The sequence below is a fragment of the Pararge aegeria genome, chromosome 25, assembly GCF_905163445.1.
Source record: "Pararge aegeria chromosome 25, ilParAegt1.1, whole genome shotgun sequence".
In the NCBI taxonomy this organism is placed as follows: domain Eukaryota; kingdom Metazoa; phylum Arthropoda; class Insecta; order Lepidoptera; family Nymphalidae; genus Pararge; species Pararge aegeria.
The window spans coordinates 11,465,800-11,487,180 of NC_053204.1; the positions used below are offsets into that span (position 1 = coordinate 11,465,800).

General features: G+C 43.7%; 2 protein-coding genes across 2 annotated transcripts; both read left to right on the plus strand.

Moving 5' to 3' along the window:
- Positions 1 to 16,514: 16,514 nt before the first annotated feature.
- On the plus strand, positions 16,515 to 18,293 carry LOC120634775 (translation initiation factor IF-2-like). Its single transcript, XM_039905550.1, has one exon. The coding sequence runs from the start codon at positions 16,515 to 16,517 to the stop codon at positions 18,291 to 18,293; it is 1,779 nt and encodes a 592-aa protein (XP_039761484.1).
- A 36-nt stretch (positions 18,294 to 18,329) lies between these two features.
- LOC120634777 lies at positions 18,330 to 19,259 on the plus strand. Its single transcript, XM_039905551.1, has one exon. It carries the CDS (start codon positions 18,330 to 18,332, stop codon positions 19,257 to 19,259), a length of 930 nt encoding a protein of 309 aa, XP_039761485.1.
- The last annotated feature ends 2,122 nt before the right edge of the window (positions 19,260 to 21,381 follow it).

The window sequence follows — 21,381 nt, forward strand, 5'->3', positions numbered from 1 at the left end:
TTCTCTATTTTCTTAAAAACTATTAGATGCACCCTTTCATAGTAGGGATATTTTACATTTAAAAAAAAATTAAAAACAGAGTTGTTCTTACCTAGCGTTTGTATAATCTTTATGTTAAATTAATCTTTATGTTTAGTTCTGGGCAGTAAACTCCCGCGTCTGTGCCTGAGTTTGTCCGTCCGTATAGACATCTATTGCGACGGTGTCTGTTTTGTTTCCTTCCACATTTACTTTGTTGTGCGTGTCTAGCACATATTGTTTCCGCATCTTGTCACATATCCACTCTAATTGTTGTTTTCCAGGTTAGTTTGGATTCTATCGTTACTCCAATGTACTTTACCTCTGTCGATAGTTCAACGTTGTTTTAAATAGAGTTAGTACTTATGGGAAGTTTGGCTTCCTTTTGTTTGTGAAGACTACCAACTCCGTCTTTTTTATATGAACTGACGTTCGTTTTCCGTGCTCCCCTGTTCTATCAGTTTCAGTGCGTTTTGCATTAATTGCACTAAGCCTCCAAGTGTGTTTTCCTCTTTTCCACTTATGAGGACAGTGATCTGCGTAGCGATAGTAAGAAAATTCAAATTCATTTATTTCAAGTAGGACTACTTTAGAAGCACTTTTGAAACGTCAAGTATGTATGTTTGTGGTGACTACCACCGGTTCGGAAAGCAGATTCTACCGAGAACAGCCGGCAAGAAACTCAGTAGTTGCTCTTTTCCAACATCAACATTTACAATCATTTTTCTATCTTGCAGGAGACACACCCTTCAACTCCAGTATAAAGCTGTCTATTTTACAGAATAATTTCATGTAGTCTCCATCAGAGGCACTGGGTTCTATATAAACTACACAATACAAATATAAACATAGATCGACCCTGTATATTACAAGAAACCCATAAGTTTTCACCAGTCTCTAATTCGATTCATTTCGTCGTTGCATAAGCAACGAACCAGAGTGAGCCACGATCAGAACTTGACCGCACGGTGAACCCCTGTCATGGTATTGTCGAAAAAAGACTCTGTAACAGCCACTATGTCGCAGGTTTGCAGCAAAAGGTTCATAGTCCAAACTGTTCAGATGTTCAAGGCTACATTTAAACTACTAATGTGGCTGTTGATCTGGGTTACGAAAGGGCTTAGTCTGGCTTTCAGGTTATTAGAGTTTCCCAAGTCTTGATCCTTGCATTGATCGGCCAGACATCCTCTGAAAGGCACTCCGTTTTCGAATGACCTTTATTTACCCTTGGGGTCTTAATTCTTCCACAGTGCAGGTATCGGTATTAAAAAGTTGCTTTAAGTTTTTCCTTAAATCTTCAGCGCCTGACTTTATGTTCCAGAGGTGCAGGAACTATAGAGGTTCAACTGCTTTTAAAAATGTCCCAGATGAACTTGCAGTGCCGTAAATCAGGTTAAGTTTTCAATGTTTTTTCCTGCGGACTTCAGCCCACTGTTCGGAGGGTTCAGTAACGTATTTTTTGGTCGTGATATGAGAAGCTGATAGATATGGTATTTCGTTTACTATCAATGGTGCATTTGCAGATGATTGGTTGGAGCGCAGGTAATGTGGCTCGGTGGATTGCCGATGAATTCGTGATTCAAGCGAGTTAGTTAGGAAATAGTCAGTTTGCGAAGGTAACATGGCATGATTGTGATGCCACTTCTAGCACAGCAACGATCTCACATTCTTTAGATTGCACTAGTCCCTCTTTGTTGACTGTTTGACTGTGCATAAATATTGACTAAGCGCGAAAAGCAATTATCACACTGTTCGTGATATGAAGCAAGCGCGACAACGCTTGATTGAGTTGATTGTTTAAGCCACCACCTAAGCTAATGAACCTAAGCGCTAAGCTGCTTTATTTCCATCCGAAGATCTCCAGTGTTTTGCAATTCTACCTTGGCCGCGTTACAAGTATCAAGAACCGCCTTTTTTCTGGAGGTGATATTTTTGGTAGCAGAGCTACACTTTCAACTGGCACCTACGGGTACCAATTGAAAGTGTAGCTTAAGCTGTTATCACCACCTATCTTCGACATACATGCACATTCAGGACAGATCCATGTATCGGCATTCGTAGAAGCTAATTCTAAGGTACCTGTTCAAGGCTTGTGGTAAATTTGCAAAAAAATTTACGATTGGTAATCGTGCAATCGACGACACCACATTGTTCGCAACCACTGCCTGTCATATGGAGCAGTTACTTCGCAAAATGGAGTGCGTCAGCCAAGATTTTGGATTAATGATTAACCGTAGTAAGACCAAAATTATGGTTATAGACAGAGCCAAAAATAATTCGCCGGAAATTATTCAAATCGCGAACTGCGAGGTTGTCCAATCCTACGTATACCTTGGCGCTTTAATAACTAACAATGGTGGTTGCGTAGAAGAGGTAAAGCGACGTATGGCAATAACGAGAACTACTATGGAAAAGCTGAAAAAAATATGGAGGAACCGTAACATTACTAAGGCCACTAAGATCCGGCTTGTACAAACACTTGTTTTCCCCATATTTTTATACGCCGCGGAGACGTGGACTTTGCGAGAGGTCGAGAAGAGGAAAATTGATGCTTTAGAGATGTGGTGTTGGAGACGTATGCTTGGAGTGTCATGGAATGAATTTCGCACCAATATTTCCATTATCCGAGAACTGGACATCAAGCAACGTCTCTCAACATTAGTGCATAGCCGCATATTAAAATTCTTCGGTCACGTCTCTCGGAAAGACAGCAACTCCATAGAACGCCTTATTGTGCAGGGCAAGGTAGAAGGCACTAGAGCACGCGGTAGGTCACCCATGCGATGGACCGATCAAATCAAATCTTCAGTGGGAGGTCCCTTGCATGAGTGTACCAGACTATCTGCAAACAGGGAGAAGTGGCGAATGATCGTGAGGCGAGTAACAACTGCCACAAACAATGTCCCACCGTGATGACCACGACCACTCTGGCAAGAGTGTTACGACAAAGAAGAATCGTGCAATGTAGAAATGCTTCCTCCGAAACAATAAGTTTGCAGCAGTTTGCACAATCCATGTTTAGCATAAAAGGACAAGCCGAAATGTTTAATTTTGAGGAATAATTAAATAATTGTCAGATAGGTCTTCGTGAAGACCTATCTGACAATTATTCTGAAGAGAAGGGTCTGCCTTAACGGACGCCGCTGGCTGGGTCGCGGACGTGTGCGAAAGCGTTCCCGTGACCCAGTCACCAGGCGACGAGTTGGAACACTGTGGGGTTTAGTCGATAGAAGTCCGACATAACTCATACTCCGAGGAGCTATAAGTTGAGTGTTTGCGATGTATTTTTATTGTGTGATAATACAATATAAAGGAAGACTTTAAAGTAATACCGATCACATTTGGGTGGATTTCGTTGCTTTCCTAGATCTGTTGGGTAATTTAAATGAATATTAAAACAAAGAAAAACTTATGATATAATAATAGAATTGAACTAAAATACTACTTACAAAGATGAATTAGATTTTCCCGGTTTATCTGTTGGAAGCAGTATGAAAGTTAACTAAAAATAACCTTTCCAAAAATAAGATGCATTTAAAGCAACACACAGTTAAGTAAGTGATCAGGATTGTCAGTGATTGGGAATGTATTTTTTCCCTTAACCCTACATCTGTAAGATAATTAAGATGACTATAAAAAGTTTAATAATAATAAAGGAAAAAATGAGAGAAACTTATGCTACAACAAAAAGTTGGGCTAGAACAGTTCCAACAATGATCAATTTGAATTTACAGTGACTATATGAATGTCTATTTTCCCATATAATAATAAATGTTTTATAAAGAATTAAACTAAAAAGTATCGATTAAAAAAATGAAAAAATAAGAATAACTATGCAATTTTACTTTATGTAAAATTAAAAATTAGAAAGTAAAATATTTTTCTTTTCGACTTAAAGCTAGTTTGGTCTTTCCCTACTTCGGTGGATCCTGCGACTCCCCCGTGGTGCCGTAAAGGAACACAATTTTATCGTTCTCCACACCTTTGAGGCCTCTGTCAACTCGTTCTGGCCTGTTTTCCTGCGGACATTAAGGTAGAGGTTCGATGGTCTTGAAGTAAAAGTATCTGGGGTACTTTGGATTGCCTGTCGTTTTACCTTTTTTCCTAGCTTGGGTGCCTTCTTAGGTAGTGCTTACTAGTGCCAGCCCGCACAACACACACTGCGTCTGTTAGGAAGAGCGGCCGTGACGCAGGATGCTGTAATGCTTGTGTGTGAGCTTGATAGTGATACTCTGCGGGATGTGTTGCTAGTCATGGGAGAAATCATGCTGATTGACGGGCAATGTAACTTGGTTCTTCTGGTTGCCATTGCCACTGGCCCAACGGCTGCCGTTGTTCCCTAGAATACGGGAGGGGCGCAGATGGCAAGCCCGTTTATAGAGTCAGCGATACCATTCCAGGAATATTCAAGAACTCGTCCAGAGGTATTTCAGCAATAGTATTGGAATAAAAACGGTTTCAAATGCTTAATGCGGTAGGTCCAGGAAAATTGCAATACACTTCTTACCAGAGGTCCTTCAACAACACTGTTTGACACCGCATCACCCGTAGATCTTGATTTAAGAAAACCATATAAGTGTGTTGAAAGTAGTAGTCTGTTTGTTTCAAGATAGTTGACCATCCTATAGTTAATAATTTTTTCAAGTATTTTGGAAAACGTTAGTAAAATAGATATTGGTATGTAATTACTAACAACTTTACAATTACCATTTTTATAAACGGGTGTGATGACAGAGTTCCTTAATATATTACGAAACTGACCTTGACAGATAACAAGGTTAAAAAAAATGTCTATATACGATATAGCGTACAATTACGAAGCAATTAAAATTGGTTGCCTGTAAAGTCGGTATACGGGCGAAAGTTTTACGTGACAACGACTTTGAGTGGTAAAATAATTTTAATGTGAATATTCATTCGTATAGTAGGAAGAAGGATGAAATAATAGTAACAATATAAAACATTTATTTATACAAAGAATTATATTTAAAACATTAATTTATACCAAGAATCTCGCACTGAATTTCATATTAACAAAATTTTATTTTTACCTTTACACATACATACGTATTTATATACAAATATACATACAATAACTTGCAATACATTTGCGTACAATGAAACAGCGTTTACTACAAAGGGACGCGTGCCTTTCACTTTTTATGTCTGTCTCTCTCGCTCTTAGGCGGGCTAACCATGCCCGAGTGGAAGGGACGCGTGCCTCTCACTCGCTCTCATTGTGAGCGCATAACGTGAGCGGAGCGTAACGCAGTTTCTTGAAGTGTCACCCGGCAAACCAATTTATAAGACGTTGTCACGTCAAAATGTGAACTAATAATCCGGCTAAAGTTTCTTCGTTTTGCTTTAATATTAATGTTGGTATATTATCAGCCCCTGATGAACTAGTTTCTGTAAGGGAGCAAATCAATGTCAATACTTCATGTAGATCGCATTCAAGTAACGCTAAAGATGTGGATGGAGATATGGAATTTGGTTGTTGAGGAAAAGTGCTATATAAATATTTTACCAGTGTTAACAAAGTATTCGTTGACTGCTGTAACTGATTTCATAGGATTCTCAGATCATAAGTAAATCGCATAAATTTTGATTATTAGATTTAAGATTAGTGATGGAAGTAATTAATTTCCACGTTTTTTCATACTAGACCTGCTGAAAATTTCTAACTCACTTCTCTCATACTGTCCCATCTATTTTCTTAATAAGTTAGTACAATTATTGCGATATCTAGTGTAAGTGATACGTAATAACTTATTTCCCGAGTTACTCCTTGACCTCGTGTGAAGCCTATCTCTATGTCTCCGACATCGCAGTAAGCCAGTTGTAATCCAGGGTTTGCGAAGGGTATGCCGTTTAGACAAGTCGTTTGTGGTATTTTTTTCTATGAATTTTGAGACAGTTTCTATAAGTAGGTCTGCGGCACAGTTGCAGTTAGAAATATCAAGAACCGGTTGAAAATCATGCTTTAATAAATCACTCTTAACATTAGAATAATTCAGTTTCTTAAAAGCTATGCTGTTATGGGTTACCGTTTAGACTTTGATAGTCCAATGAGATCATTCCAGTGGCGTGATCTGTAAGGCTATTTGTTATCACAAGATTTGTATATAGTAGGTAACATCTGTTTAAAATGTGATGAAGACAGTTATTTTTCCTCGTGGGTAAAAAGTGAATAGGAAGTAAGCCGAGAGCTGCGGTTAAGTTTAGGCAATTAGAAGAATTTATGTCAGTACTATCCAACTTAATGTCAATGTTAATATCCCCCATCATAAAAACATTTTTCTTACCACCCAATGTGTTAAGTAAAGTATCCAAAGAGTTTAAAAAAGTATCTATATTTCGAAAACAAGGCGGTCTATTAATAGAGATTAACGTAATATTATTTAAATTGGTAACCAAGCAATTTGTTTCCAAAAACGCGGGTTCATATGGATGAGCAATAATTGAATTTTTAATAAATACATAACAAAACCATCATATTGGTATTGTAGCAATTGGATGATACAGATAAATAATTATCAATTCTAGTAAGGAAATTGCAGTTGGAAAGTTAAAACTATCACATCAGGTTTAATGGTTAGTCTTTCCAAAAAAGTCAAAAATTAGAAATTCAGAAATGTTGTGTATAATACTTCGAATATTTTGGGTCATAATTTTGAAATATCTTTTAGCTACTGAAATAAATGATGTGCAATGTTCAGGCTCACAAACAAAGGCATTGTGTGAATTAATACTATCTAGATTCTCAATACTATCTATAATATCATTATTTATAATAGTAGGGGAGCCCACGAGGCTAAATGGGGATTTACTCGAGCGTCGTAGAGACCTATTGGGATGCAAAGCTTAGATGATAAGAAGAAAAAAATGTTATATGATATATACCTTTACATCGGTGGGGGAAGCGGCTATAGATTTTTAAATATGTAAAAAAAAACTGTTGCATAGACATCCTCGAGCGCATCAGATATTGGTAGCATCAATGCCCTACGTATTTTTAATAATGTACGTATGTTAATCTGATCGTTTGCATGATGCGGGTGGTTGTATTTAAGGGTTGAAAATGAAAAAAAAAAAATTTTAATCGAGCGCGTCAGATTTTCTAAGGGAGTGTTAAGTACACCAAAAAAAGCTCTCATTTACTAATCTGACGATTTCGATGGGACGCAAACTCGCGGCCATTTTCATAATGTGCAAAAAAAAAATCGCCATTTTGAAATACTCAAGCGCGTCAGATTAAGATATATATGGCTCATCTTTATGTTCTAAACATACTGACGATTATCTAGAGGGATTCGCCTGATCTGACAAAAAAAAATTAGAAAAAAGGTTCACTTTAAAGGCCATCCCTGCAACTTCCCGCTAATTCCATTCCTGGGCTTGAAATTGTACTTATGACATTTTTGAGCTCAAAATATAATTTATGTGATATTTTGAGTTCGCTGAGTTCAAAGAAATAATATTTCTATGCATTTGAGCATTGATTCCATCGACAATTCGAGGTTATCATATGTTCCTCGAGATTTTCGGATAACCGGCTTGCTCGGACGATATTCCAAAATATTTACATATTTTTTTAATGTTTCTACCGTAAATTTAATTGTTTTTTGTAAGGTACTTTCACCACAAAATACACATTTCAAATTAATATCACTCATATTAAATATTTATAAACTTTAACTCACACAAATAATATTAAAATAGCAAAAAAAGCCAAAACGTTGGAAACACGTTGTAAACAGTATGCCACGAACGAGTCTTTATGATCAGCTGTGATGGCGTCATGGCAACAGAAACCAGAGTGCGGACGGAGTGAGAGAGGAATAGAAACGCGGAAAAGGAACTGTAGGCATCACGCAGATGCACGCATTTAACTTTATCGACGATTTTTTGTTATTTCGGCTTGCGGAAATCGTCAGATTATATATTTTTCATTATTCTTGAATTATTTCCTTCAAAATAAAAAAAAATTTAGCTACGCTCGAGAATGTCGAGATGACGTTTTTTTTTACAACTTTGTTGCCCTCCCCTTTTTTTACGTCACTCTCAAATTGTCAGATTAGTGGAATATACACTTTTTAGGATGTAATTAACTCACCCTACCTTAATCTGACGCGCTCATGAATTTCTGATGGTCAATTTTTTTTACTAATCTGATCCTGTATCCTTCACGGGCGGCCTTATATATGGGCCTCATGTTTTGTAGAGGTACTTAACCGGGTACAAGGTATCCCCCTGTATATTAATCTGCCGCGCTTTAGTAAATCCCGAAATCCCCGCTTGGGCACCCCTACTATAAGAAAGTTAATTATAATAAAATATGACTGATTTATAATTCCGTATCACAAACCAACCTTGAACCAGAGTATCGAGCCTCCTCTCTTTGCGGTGCCTATATATACCAATACGAGTAAATGAATAATGACATTTGCACGTGAAAAAAGTTGCAAAGTTAATAAACACAGTGCTTAAAGACATCCTTATTATGCTTATCTTCATAATTGAACAAATACTATTTTGCTTGTTGAAAATACTAATCTAATTTTCAATATATTACAGTATTTAATGCTTTGATGGGTAATGTTAATTATCATCTCAATACTTCTCACTGATGTAATATTAGGATAATGTAGTGTAAAGAAGTAAAACCGATTGAATGTAAAAGGAAATACTAATTTCATCAATATTAATATGTGTTGTTTAGCAGTGTTACTTTGTATCAAAAAATCCTTACATGCATTTTTTATTAAGTATAGAGTTAATAAACATGTTTCTACAATAAAACTTAGAACAATTTGACCCAAAAAACAAAAATAATAGATCGACACAAACTAAAAAAACTGATGACACACTGAAAATGACAAAGTCACTAATTATAAGCTTAATTTTTTATAAATATGTAAGGAGCACCTTCTATCTTACGCAGGTACACATTACCATTGGAGGTCCAGCAGTGGGCAAAGTTAAATGATCTGGCTAGATCTCGAGCCATGATCGGAATAGTCTTATTTTGGGGGTTTAGGTGCTCAGAAATCTAAATTGGTTGCTTCGTTACCTTGAAACCGAAATGAGAAGAATGAAGATGATCAGAGTATTCACGGTTGTGTTTTTTGCTCACTTTTAAGATTTGTGTCTTAACTAATGTATTTGCAAACACCGCTATAAGGGTAGAATTTTTTTGAGTTGACTCACTAGGCAATCTGTAAACATCACACAGATCAATTTTGTTAAATTGCACCTTCAAAGATCTAAACAAGTTTTCTATGTACAAAAACAGTGTTTCCTTTGTCTCGTTGCTTTGTTTAGGTACATTTCTTATTTCAATACATCTTTTTAAACAGTTCTTTTCAACCATCTCGATTTTCTCCTCCAAGTTTTGGAGACGAACAGATATATTTTTATGGTCTGTTTTCTTTACATGGATCTTCTGACAGCTTTTCTTTTACGTGTATTCCTCGCTGATTAGTCAAGATTTTTTGTGGTTGTGGGTTAATGTACGATTTAACAAAGCTTTAAGTACCATATCTGACAAATAGTTTGAAAATACATTCCGTTAATACTGTCGGAAGTAGCACATACGACAAAGTGGGCAAAACCACAAACTAGCAAGAAAGTCGAATGTGGTACTACCGACATAATCTATTTCACAAGGACAAATAACAATGTCGAATATGGCACACCCTACAATTTTAATTGAAATATACAATACATTTTTAACAATAGATACAATTATGTATTTTAATTATTCTATCATTCAAAAATAAAGAGAACATTGAAAAGAGCTGTAACCTAATTCCTCGTCTTCAACTGAATGAATGAATAAATTTTTATCAGCACTATTTTTACTTTCAAAAAACCGTCCTTTATATTGTTCATTTGCAAGTTTTACTAAACGTGCCGATCTAATAAACATTTTGATTTTTATAATGAAAAGATAGAAGATAGCAAGATCAATAAATATAGTAAAAAGCACTCGACCACGCGACGTGCACTCGATCCAGAAACATTATCGGCGATGGTATAACCGCACGCGCTCGCACTCCCCGCACCCCCTAAACGGTAAGTAACCTGCATCGTTCTTAACGGGCAGTCATGAAATTTACGACATTGTTATCGGAGCTATTTTAAAAACTAAGCGGAAAATGAACTTTCGTATCGAAAGACCTGGTCTTTTAAAGACGATTTGTAAAAATAAACAAAATGGCAAATTTATACATCCGACCTTGTTAACGCAGGCGTTATATACTCTGCTCTGAATATAAATGTATGTTTAATTTAAACTGAATTTATAAGAAGCTTTTGAAATTTAAAAGAATCATAAACACTTTCGGTCCGGGAGGGAGAGGCGTTATGAATGAATGAATGAATGAATACACTTTTATTGTACACCACAGAGAAAATTTACAGAGATACAAATACAACAGCACAATAAGGTAGAACGTACCATTTTGCGGCCTTATCGCTAAATAGCGATCTCTTCCAGCCAACCAAAGGCATACAAGAAAATGTTATAAGAAATAAGTAGGTGGTACAACAAACAAAATTAAATATTAGGACTTAAAACTAAATTAACATAAAAAAAACATAAAACATAGTATATACTAAACATAACATATTAAAGATATGTACAAAAATATAAAATATATTCCATACATATATACAAACATATAAACATACAAATACGCTACTTTAAATACTTAATTAAAAAAAAAATATAAAATAAAAGAACCCTCAAAAATATGTAGAAAACGAAATAAACAAAAATGAGTCAACATCAACAACAGTGATCATTCCCATCAATGCCCGGCCGATACAGACAAGTAGTGATCCTTCACTTGTTTCTTAAAAATGCCGATCGTTTGTGCCTCACGAATCTCTAACGGCAGGGCGTTCCAAAGTGTAACGGCCTGAACCGTAAAGGATTTGTGAAAAAAAGAGGACTTATGACCAGGCACCTTCAGGATAAACCTCCTCGTAGAGCGAGCATCCTCAGGAGGCCCTGTGAATACAAATTTCTCTTTGAGATAAACAGGAGTAGAAGGATGGAACAAGATACAGTACAGAATAGAAAGAATATGCAAATTCCGGCGAAGTCGGATTGGTAACCACTTGAGACGAGACCGAAATTGGGAAATATGGTCATATTTGCGCAATCCAAATATGAACCGGATGCTAGTATTTTGAAGTCTCTCAAGCTTATTTAACTGGTCTTCAGTTAAGTCAACAAAGCTTGCGTCAGCGTAATCAATAATGGGAAGGAGGAGAGTTTGTGCGAGCATAATTTTGGTAGGAATCGGAAGAAAAGGACGAAGGCGACGCAAAGAACCCAAAGCTGCAAAGGTTTTTCTACTGACCTCTATCAGATGATGTGTCCAACTTAAGGTTTGATCTAGATATATACCTAGATTTTTAACATTAACACAATAAGGAATTGTTACACCATCGAATTCAATAGGCGGAAGGGAAACCCAGTCAATCTTTGACATTTGGTTTCGGCTGCCTATAATAATTGCCTGTGATTTCCTAGGGTTCACATTTAGGCCATGTGCTTTACTCCACTGCAGAATAATCTGCAATAGCTATCAAAAGATTCTCAAAGGTTGACTGGGTGTAAATCTGGACATCGTCAGCATACATATGGTAGAGAGAAGATATGTTATGAGTTATCGAATTGATGAAAATAGAAAAAAGTAATGGTGACAACACGCCGCCTTGAGGCACGCCAGCAGTAATATTACACAATGAAGAGTTAGTGTCCTCAACACGAATACGCTGCCGACGACCATGAAGGTAACTATGAAACCAGTCAATCACTGATGGAGATATGTTAAGAGAACGTAACTGACCCAACAAAATGTCAAAGTCAACCGTGTTAAAAGCATTGCTGAAGTCCAGCAATGCTAAAACAGTGAGTTGTTTATTGTCCATGCCCCAACGTATATCATCAGTTACTTTAATAAGAGCAGTAGCCGTACTATGCCCAGGACGAAAACCGGATTGAAATGGATTAAAAAGAGAATGCCGGTTAAGAAATAGGTTTAGTTGATGGTAAATAAGTTTTTCAAGGACTTTTGATAAAAAGGGTAAAATTGAGATTGGACGGAAATCAGGAAAATCGGCCGGAATAGCACGTTTAGGAAGAGGAATGACATGTGCGCTCTTCCAAGCGTCGGGAAATTTACTAGTAGAGGTACATTCATTTAAGATGTGAGTGATGACAGGAGTGATAGCATCCAAGAGAGGAATAAGCATATTACGGCTAATATCGTCACAACCGACAGCATTGGACGCAATGGACAAAATGTTCTTCTTAACATCACAAACAGTAAACTGACTAGACTCAAACGGAGGATAATTAGAAGTTGGAATTACAGAGAGAGCATGAAGAGTATGCAATTTATCTGAACTACCAAAAGAGTTAGAAGGGGTAGAGAAATATTGATTCAAAAGCTCAATATCAACACTAGGAGGAGTAGAATTTACGGATGATTTACCAACTCCAACAGTTTCAAGAAACTTCCAAACTTTGGATGAGTCGCCGTTTTCGACTGATGTATGAATGTGTCGTCGTTGTGCATCTCTACATAATGTATTGCAGCGATTCCTGACCTCGTGATATTTTCTACGATTTTCATCTGAATTGTTAATTTTAAATTTTGACTTCGCTAAATTTTTCTTTAAAATTCTATTCTTCAACGCATCAGTCAGCCAAGGAGCAGGTAAGTGTTTAATTTTAACTGCTTTGATTGGCGCATGCACGTTGTATAGCTGAGTGAGCAAGGAGCAGAAAATATCCACTTTGAGATTAATACAGGATGCAGATCCAACGGCTGACCAATCAATTTTGCGGGCGTCATCACACAACCGGTCTACATCCATTCCACCAAAATTACGTCGCATGAGAATTTTAGGTTTATTTTTTGGAGGGCGCAGCTTATACGACAGAAAAATTAAATCGTGGTAAGAGAAGGCTTCGGCAGAACACTGACTGCTTGGAAACAAGATCTGGAGAAGACACGATTATTAAGTCAAGAAGGGAAGGAAGGCACCCTGGAAAGAAATGGGTAGCTGAAGGGGAAGAATTTGCATATTGCACGCTTCAACAACAGACTCAAGTTTGCTAGCTTTATTATCGCCTTTAAGTAAACAAGTATTAAAGTCTCCCATTAATATAGTATGACTATAAGCAGGAACTAAAGTTTCTAAAAGATTTTCAAAGGAAGGAAAGTAATTAGTTAAAAGGGAAGGACTGTAAAAAACAAGAAACCTCAACCAATAAATGCTCCGCACAATCAGCAGGGGGTGGTTGGGATGACGCGCTAACAATTTTAAAAGGAATATAGGATCTAAGATAGATTGCCACACCACCACCACTCCTGTTGGTGCGATCATTACGTATGAGGTGGAACCCAGGTTATATACTTATAGGTGTTATATACTTTATCCTACGATTTTTCATTATGCTTACAATGTTTCCATCCAAAAAGTGTAATGAAGGTCACTGCAATAATTTTGCCATCTTAGTCTCCCTCATTATTCTTTTTTCCAATGTCTCGTCCCCGTCGCGGAGGGCCATTCTTATATTGTAATCTCGTATTTCACCGAGTTTTGCTCTTCTGGCCCTCAGAAGAAACTGCGCGATAGCGTCTGTGTTGTTGTCGGTGTAGTATGTACAGCTAATCGTATGCTGTGACACTGCAACAATCGCGTGGAGGATTTCGTCGTGGTACGCACTATCACCACGTTTTCGGATGTCAGACCCTTAGCCACGTCCATGGGATTCCTGTGTGGGGTTTGCGAGTTTTGCGGCCATGATTATCGATCCTGGGTGGCTCATCAGAGCCTCGTCTACAGTAAGGCGTTCACAATGCCTCTTGTTGTGCTCTCTGAACCCGTTTACCAGGACCGATGCCCGATGGTATTTTAGGATGTGCTTCCACTTGCAAGCGCCGCGAGGCCTGGTGAGATCATCACCCTACTTGAGTCGCTCTTCATGCAGAAGCGAATCCCCAATCGCTCTGAACTGTCATCCATAAACAGGGCCACTCTACGGGTTCTCAATTTTTCTTTCCCAACTCCCTTTCATTTCAATGCAAGAACTGCCTGGAATTTATTTATTTAAATACTATGCGTCTTAAATATGATAGGTCCCGATATTTCGAGTCGTTCTAAAAAATGAAAGGCACATGCTTTCATTTTTTCCATCATTTCATTATTCTCTCTTATCAACCTTTCGTGCTCATCCATCCTTTGTATTAGTTTACTTTCAAATTCTTCCATTCTCCTTTCGCCACCGCGAGTTGAGGGAGGAGGCGTGGGTTTTGCAGCCTACGCCTCCTTCACCAACTGGTACAGTCTTTCTACTGCCTGCGTCACCTCAGCTTTTATTTCAGTCTTTGTATTCCTTGAACTGTGCCTTGACCTTGGCATCGCAGGCCTTCGCCTCCTTACTTCGCTACTGACTTCGGGGAAACCCTCGTGGCTACTTCCGGCTCCCCTTACAGGGAGAGACGGTTGAGGCGGCTGACTCCACCGAAGACTTGACCGAGGTGGGCCTCGCCTCTTGCGCTACCGGCTTCTATGTCCACAGCCGAAAATTTCAGTTTATTGTTTGGCTAACGGTAATGTGTCGTTAGGGCTGAGAATCGAGGAGCCCAACTATCAATTCCACCTATAATATTTTTAATTTTCACTTTTTCAGCAAACGCTTTTCACTGGCACTATGTAGGCCACAAGACACACACTTTGGCACAAAAATTTTGAAAATCGGTTCACTATTGCCTGTTAGCTGTATTTTCTAAGTACCGAGCGATTTAAAATGTGACCGTTCGCGGCGAGGGGAGGTGCGGGGGGGGGGGGGGGGTTAGGTTAGGTTTTTTTTTTTTTTTTTTATACTCCATTATGTTTTTGGAGCAGACGCTTGTCTTCCAACATGGTGGTCGGAAACTTTACAAATTGTTCACATGTTTTATATTTCATTTCATTTTATTTTCATAACTTCCTTTTTTTTTTATTCTGTTCATTTTATACGGTTAATTAATGTATAACAATGTAATTTGTTATATACTTAAATATACACTATACATTGCTCTTTATTACAACTATATAATTTTACAGTTAATGACTAGATATGATATAGATAGTTTGAGACTACGTAATGCTAATTTTATTAATCCAACTGAATACTAACTACGTTGACTCAGTAACCTTAATTAATATTCAAATATATTTAAAATTTTTGTATATATAAAAATAAATAAACAATAAATGGTAAAACGGTAACAAGTTAAGCAAATAATTAGCAAACAGTAAAACGTAAAGACAGCAAATAATAGAACAATAAAAAGTGAAATAACAAATGGTAAAGCAGCTATCACGACGGTGGCTCTGGGACAAATTTTTTAGACGACCCATGTTGAGTGCAACTTCAGCAGTAGGCCACGCTGGATCTAGCAAGCTTATCCCAATTCTGCCTGATTGGACAATCCTTTGAGAAGGCGTTGTGGTTTCCTTGATCCAGCTTGGCCCCTTTACAGTTGCAGCATGTCGCAGCATCGCCTGCCATCCAGTGCGGGCAGTCCTTCCGCAGGTGCAATCCAGTGCAGTGGCTGCACTGGTCTACCGCTTCCGTGCAGAGCTTCCTACCGTGTCCATATGCTAAGCATTTTGTACACTGGATAAGCGGCGATTGATCTTCGACCTGCACCCTCTGCAAATCAATATGCACCTTGCCGGTTTTTGTTAGGCTTTGCCACACTGGTGGGGACACCTGCAGGACCACGTGACACTCGAGCGGGTTCCTCGCACGCCTACGATACCGCACGACAGTCCTATATTCTCCTTCAGGTACCCCACCCAGTATATGTGCGTTTTGTCTTTGCAAGGCGCATAAGATGTCCTCGTCTGAGTTCATACTCAGAACGTTTTTGAGCACGACGAGGGGGTCTTTATTGGCCTTCTCCTCTATAAGCAGTGCTGGGTTGCCAGCTTTGAGTCTTTGGTTAGGTTAGGTTAGGTTAGGTTAGGTTAGGTTGGGGGGAAAAGTTAGAATTTCGGAGGTTTGATTTGGTGATTTGTTGTTGTTTTCGTTGTTTTTTCCAAAAGCCCTTCTCAGGGCTAGTAGTAGTAGTAGTGGTTGTTGTTATTTTCGTTGTTGTTATTGTTGTTGTTGTTGGTGTTATTGTTATTTATGGTTGTTATTGCTTGTTTTTAAACGGTCGTGCATCCAAACGGCTCTGGTTCGTTGCCGGTGCCGTGCTGGGTTCCACCCCTTGGGGGGGATCGTTTAAGGGCCCTTTTAAGGGCCACTTGCTAATTGTTGGTTTTTCGTTTCTCGTTGTTTTTTCCTTTCTTTGCGTTGTTTTTCTTTGTTATTGTTACCTATTTTTAAGTGTTAACAGAGGTTGTCGGCTGGCACTTTACTGTGCGGTCCCTGATCGTCGGCCCGCCTGGCTTTCCAGACGGGTGGACCATTGGAGATGACGGATGACTTGGGCTCATCCGGAATGGATGGTGCCCCTGGTCCTGAAACGCGCCCGCGTCGCAGGGCGGTCGCAGTGAGGGGAGGAGCTTCTGCCCGTACCCCTATTGTGGCGAGGTACTCGCGCCGTGAGGATTCGGCCTCGCCAAGCTCTCGCAACTCATCTGTCTCAAGGAGTACGACCCCGATTCCTAGGGGGAACTATGGGTTAGGGAGCGCGACGGCTGAGCTTAGGGCGGCAGAGGAGGAGACGAGGGAGAGCGGATTGAGTCGGTTCCTCCGGGACCGCGTGGTGGGGCGGGCGGCCCATACTACGGTCTTAGACCCAGAGGAGGAGATGGCGAGTGAGGAGTCTTGCCGAGAGGACCCCACCAAGCTCGGCACACAGGAGCTGCGGGCTTGGGCGGGAAGGAGCACGGCGTCCATCATACAGTTGGCTACCAAGTCCAGCCATCTGAAAGGGACGTACGTGAAGAAGTTCAAGGAGGCGGCCTCGGAACTCCAGGCCATAGTGGAAGCCCTCACCAAGCGGAACGAGGCCGAGGAAACCCGCCGTCTGCAGGCGGATAACAACCGCCTCCGCTCTGAATTGGAGATAATCAGGGCGGAGCAGAAGGCGTATCGGCGGGACTTCACTGAAATGAAGACCGCGATGGCCAAGGAGGCAGCGAGGGAGGCCTCGAAGATGGCAGCTGAGGGAGCTTCGGCGAAGAAAGCGGCAACGGGTGCGCCACCTGCTTCGGCCCTGCAGGCGGATGTCCTGGAGGAGTTAAAAGCCTCCATAGTGGCCGCAGTTGGGAGGATGTTGGACGCCCGTTTTGCAGGGATTGAGGAGCGCCTTCTTCCTGAAAGGGTCGTCCGCCCACCGCTGTCCTCAGACAGAAGGGGCCCGGCTCCTCCCCGTACGGCTGGAGCTCCACAGGCAGGTCGGGGCCTCTCGGGCGGCCTCGGAGCGAGCCCGGCCTCAGCGTCGCCTAAGGCACCCCCGGCGACGGCGGGCCCCAGCCGAGCAGCGCCGCAGGAAGAAACCTGGTCGGAGGTGGTGACCCGAAAAAACAGGGCCAAAAAGACTCCCACCAGCAATCTCCCGACGGCAACACCGAAGAACCCTTCCGCGGCGGCCGCTAAGCCCAAGCCAAAGCCCAACCTGGCCCCGCCCAAGACTGCAGCCGTAGTAATTACCCTGGCTCCAGAGGCGGCCAGGAAAGGCGTGACTTACGCTCAGGTCTTGGAGCAGGCGGAGAGAAGGGTAAATCTGGAGGAGCTTGGCATTGGCGCGGGGATGCGGATTCGCCGCTCTGCCACCGGGGGCAGGCTACTGGAGTTGCCTAAAGAACAAACTCAGGACCAGGCTGAGGTGCTCGCGGAACGTCTCCGAATAGCATTGGAGGGAGTGGCGGAGGTCGTCCGCCCTACGAAAACGGTGACACTCCGTGTTACCGGGTTGGACGATTCTGCCACGGCCGTTAAGGTTGCGGAGGCGGTGGCTCGGGCAGGGGGCTGCTCGCTCACCACGGTTAAGGCAACTCAGGTGCAGACGGGCTCCTTGGGAACTGGCTGGTCCACTGTCTACTGCCCAGTGGACGCGGCCAAAAAGGTCTGCGATGCCGGACGCCTGCTGGTGGGCTGGAGCTCAGCAGGAGTCCAGGCGCTGGAGCACCGCCCTCTCCGCTGCTCAGGTGCATGGGTATGGGACACACGGCGTCTTTGTGCCCCTCCAAAACCGACCGGAGCAAGATGTGCTACCGGTGTGGAGAGGAGGGCCACAGGCACGTAGGATGCGAGAGGCCCCTGCGCTGTGCCGTCTGCGCGGATGCATCTCAGCCGTCAGGGCACATCATGGGCGGGAAGAGCTGCCACCCCCCTCAAGGGAAAGCCCGAGTTGTCCCCTCTCAGAGCGACCGAAGTGGCCCAGCGCAGACCGAAGACACTGATATGCCGTCAAATGAATAGACGGCATATCAGTGTACTCCAGGCGAACTTAAACCACTCTGCGGGGGCTCAGGACCTCCTACTGCAGTCCGCCGCAGAGTGGTCTATCGACATAGTTGTGGCTTGCGAGCCATATCATGTCCCCACCCAGGAACGCTGGGTTGGGGACATGTGTGACTCGGTAGTCGTTGTTTCGGCGGGCGGCGCGGGCCCTCCCCTCTCACCTCTCGAGAGGGGTCCCGGGTTTGTGGTTGCGGGATGGGGACAGTACACCATTGTCGGCCTGTACTTTTCCCCTAACCGCACGCTGGCAGAATTTGAGGATTTCCTCGACTCAGTCAGCGAAGCCGTCCGCCGGCACAACGGAGGGCGTACCCTGGTTCTTGGAGACTTCAATGCCAAGAGCCAGGCGTGGGGGAGCCCCACCTCGGACGGCAGAGGCAGGGCTGTGCTGGTGTGGGCTGTGCACCTCGGGCTCTCCCTACTCAACAGGGGGACAGTCAACACCTGCGTCCGCGCGCAGGGTGGTTCCATCGTGGACCTGTCGTTTGCCTCCCCCTCGGTTGCCGACAGAGTCGCCAACTGGAGGGTAGAGGACGGGGTGGAGACTCTATCGGACCACAACTATGTCCGATTTGAGGTCTCCACATCCCCGGTGGTCGCGATGGCACCTCCCCAGGGTCCAAATCGCCTTCCACGTTGGTGTCTCACCCAAATGGACCGGGAGCTGGTCAAAGAGGCCTCCATTATTGGACGGTGGGCCTCCTACAGAGAGGAGAGGGACACCAGTGTGGGAGAACGGGCGGAGTAAATGCGCGTGGACCTCACTGAGGTCTGCGACTCTGCAATGCCGAGGGCGCGTGGATGGCGCCGCCGTAAACGGGTGTACTGGTGGTCGGACGAGATCGCGGTCCTACGTATCGCCAGTCACCGAGCCCGCAGGGACTATGTCCGGTGTCGTAGGCGGAACGGACTGGACGTAGCTCTGGAGGAGCAACTGCGGGAGGTTTACGGCCAGGCCAAGAGGGCTCTTCAGCTGGCCATAAGTAGTGCTAAGGAGCGTGCCCGGGAGGAACTGCTGGAGGGCCTGAGTAGGGACCCCTGGGGACGCCCTTATCGCGTGGCGAGAAAGAAGCTCCGTAATCAGGGATCCCCAGTAACCCAGACCCTCCAGCCGGAGCTCTTGCGGAGCGTCGTCGAGGGACTCTTCCCGGACTCCCAGGGACATGTCCCTCCAACGATGTCCTCCCCGGTATCCCAGGCTGGAAGGGGCTCCACCCCTCTGGCTGATAGCAGTTCTGTTCCGCTGATCACCGGGGAGGAGTTGGACGTAGCCCTTGGTCGCCTCCGGTCCAAGAAGACGGCACCTGGACCGGACGGTATCCCGGGTCGGGTCATTTTTATGACCAGGGAGTATTTTGAGGCAAGACTCCGGGAGCTGTTCAACCAGTGTCTGCTGGCTGGACAGTTCCCCAAGTCTTGGAAGGAGGGACTGCTGTGCCTCATCCGCAAAGCAGGGCGACCGCTGGACGCTCCGTCGGCGTACAGACCGATAGTCTTGCTCAACGAGGTCGGGAAGGTCTTTGAGAAGATCCTTGCAGACCGACTCGTTGGGCATCTGGAAACTGTCGGTCCAGGGCTCTCGGAGGGGCAGTACGGCTTTAGGGCGGGTCGCTCGACCATTGACGCCCTAGAGTCGTTGAAGGCCCTGACGGATGAGGCAGTTGCCGGAGGGGACGTCATTCTCGCCGTCTTGTTGGACGTCACGAATGCCTTCAACAGCCTCCCATTTGAGACTCTTCTAGAGGCACTTCGGTACCATGAAGTGCCTCCGTATCTCAGGAGGCTGTTGGAGTCATACCTCCAGGATAGGTGGGTATCCTGGACGGGGAGTGACGGGCAACGAGACCGGCGGAGGGTGCTCAACGGGGTCCCGCAGGGATCGGTTCTCGGGCCGGTGCTGTGGAACATCGGCTTCGATTGGCTACTGCGGGCCCCCATGCTGCCTGGGACTAGGGTGATATGTTATGCGGATGACACCCTGGTCACGGCACGCGGGAGCACCTTCGCGGAGGCGTTCCGCCTGGCCACGGTCAGCACGTCCCTCGTGGTAAGGAGGGTCCAGGCCTTGGGTCTGAGGGTTTCGGTCCCTAAGACCGAGGCCCTCCTCTTCCATGGCCCACGCAGAGGTCCACCACGAGGTGCCCACATCACCGTCCAGGGTGTTCAGGTGGAAATAAAGGCCCAGATGAAGTATCTGGGCCTCACCCTGGACGGACGGTGGAATTTTAAAGGGCACTTCGAGCTGCTTGCGCCCAGACTCGTCGGAGCGGCAGCCGCTCTGGGAAGGCTTTTGCCCAACATCGGGGGGCCGGACTCGGCCTGCAGACGCCTGTATGCGGGTATCGTCAGGAGTATGGCGCTGTACGGGGCTCCAATATGGGTGCACGCACTGTCTCCGCAGAACATTACGCTTCTGCGGCGACCACTACGCGTAATTGCGGTGCGTGCAATACGGGGCTACCGTACGGTGTCTTGGACGGCATCCACACTCCTCGCTGGCGACCCGCCGTGGGACCTGCAGGCTGAGGTGCTTGCACAGGTGCATCGCTACCGGTCAAGTGTGAGGACTTGAGGGGAAAGACCAGGACTCGAGGAGATTGGGAGACTCCGTACCCTCGGAAGGGAGGTCCTGGTCCAGAGATGGAGAGAAGACCTCGAGTCCCCGGTGGCGGGCATCTGGACGGTGGAGGGCATCCGGCCCCACCTAGAGCGGTGGCTGAAGCGGCGCCATGGCGCGCTGACATATCGCCTCGTGCAGGTGCTTACCGGACACGGCTGCTTCGGTAAATACTTGCACGGGATCGCGAGGAGGGAGGCCTCGCCGATCTGCCATGAGTGTGGCGCGCCTGAAGACACGGCGCTCCACACCT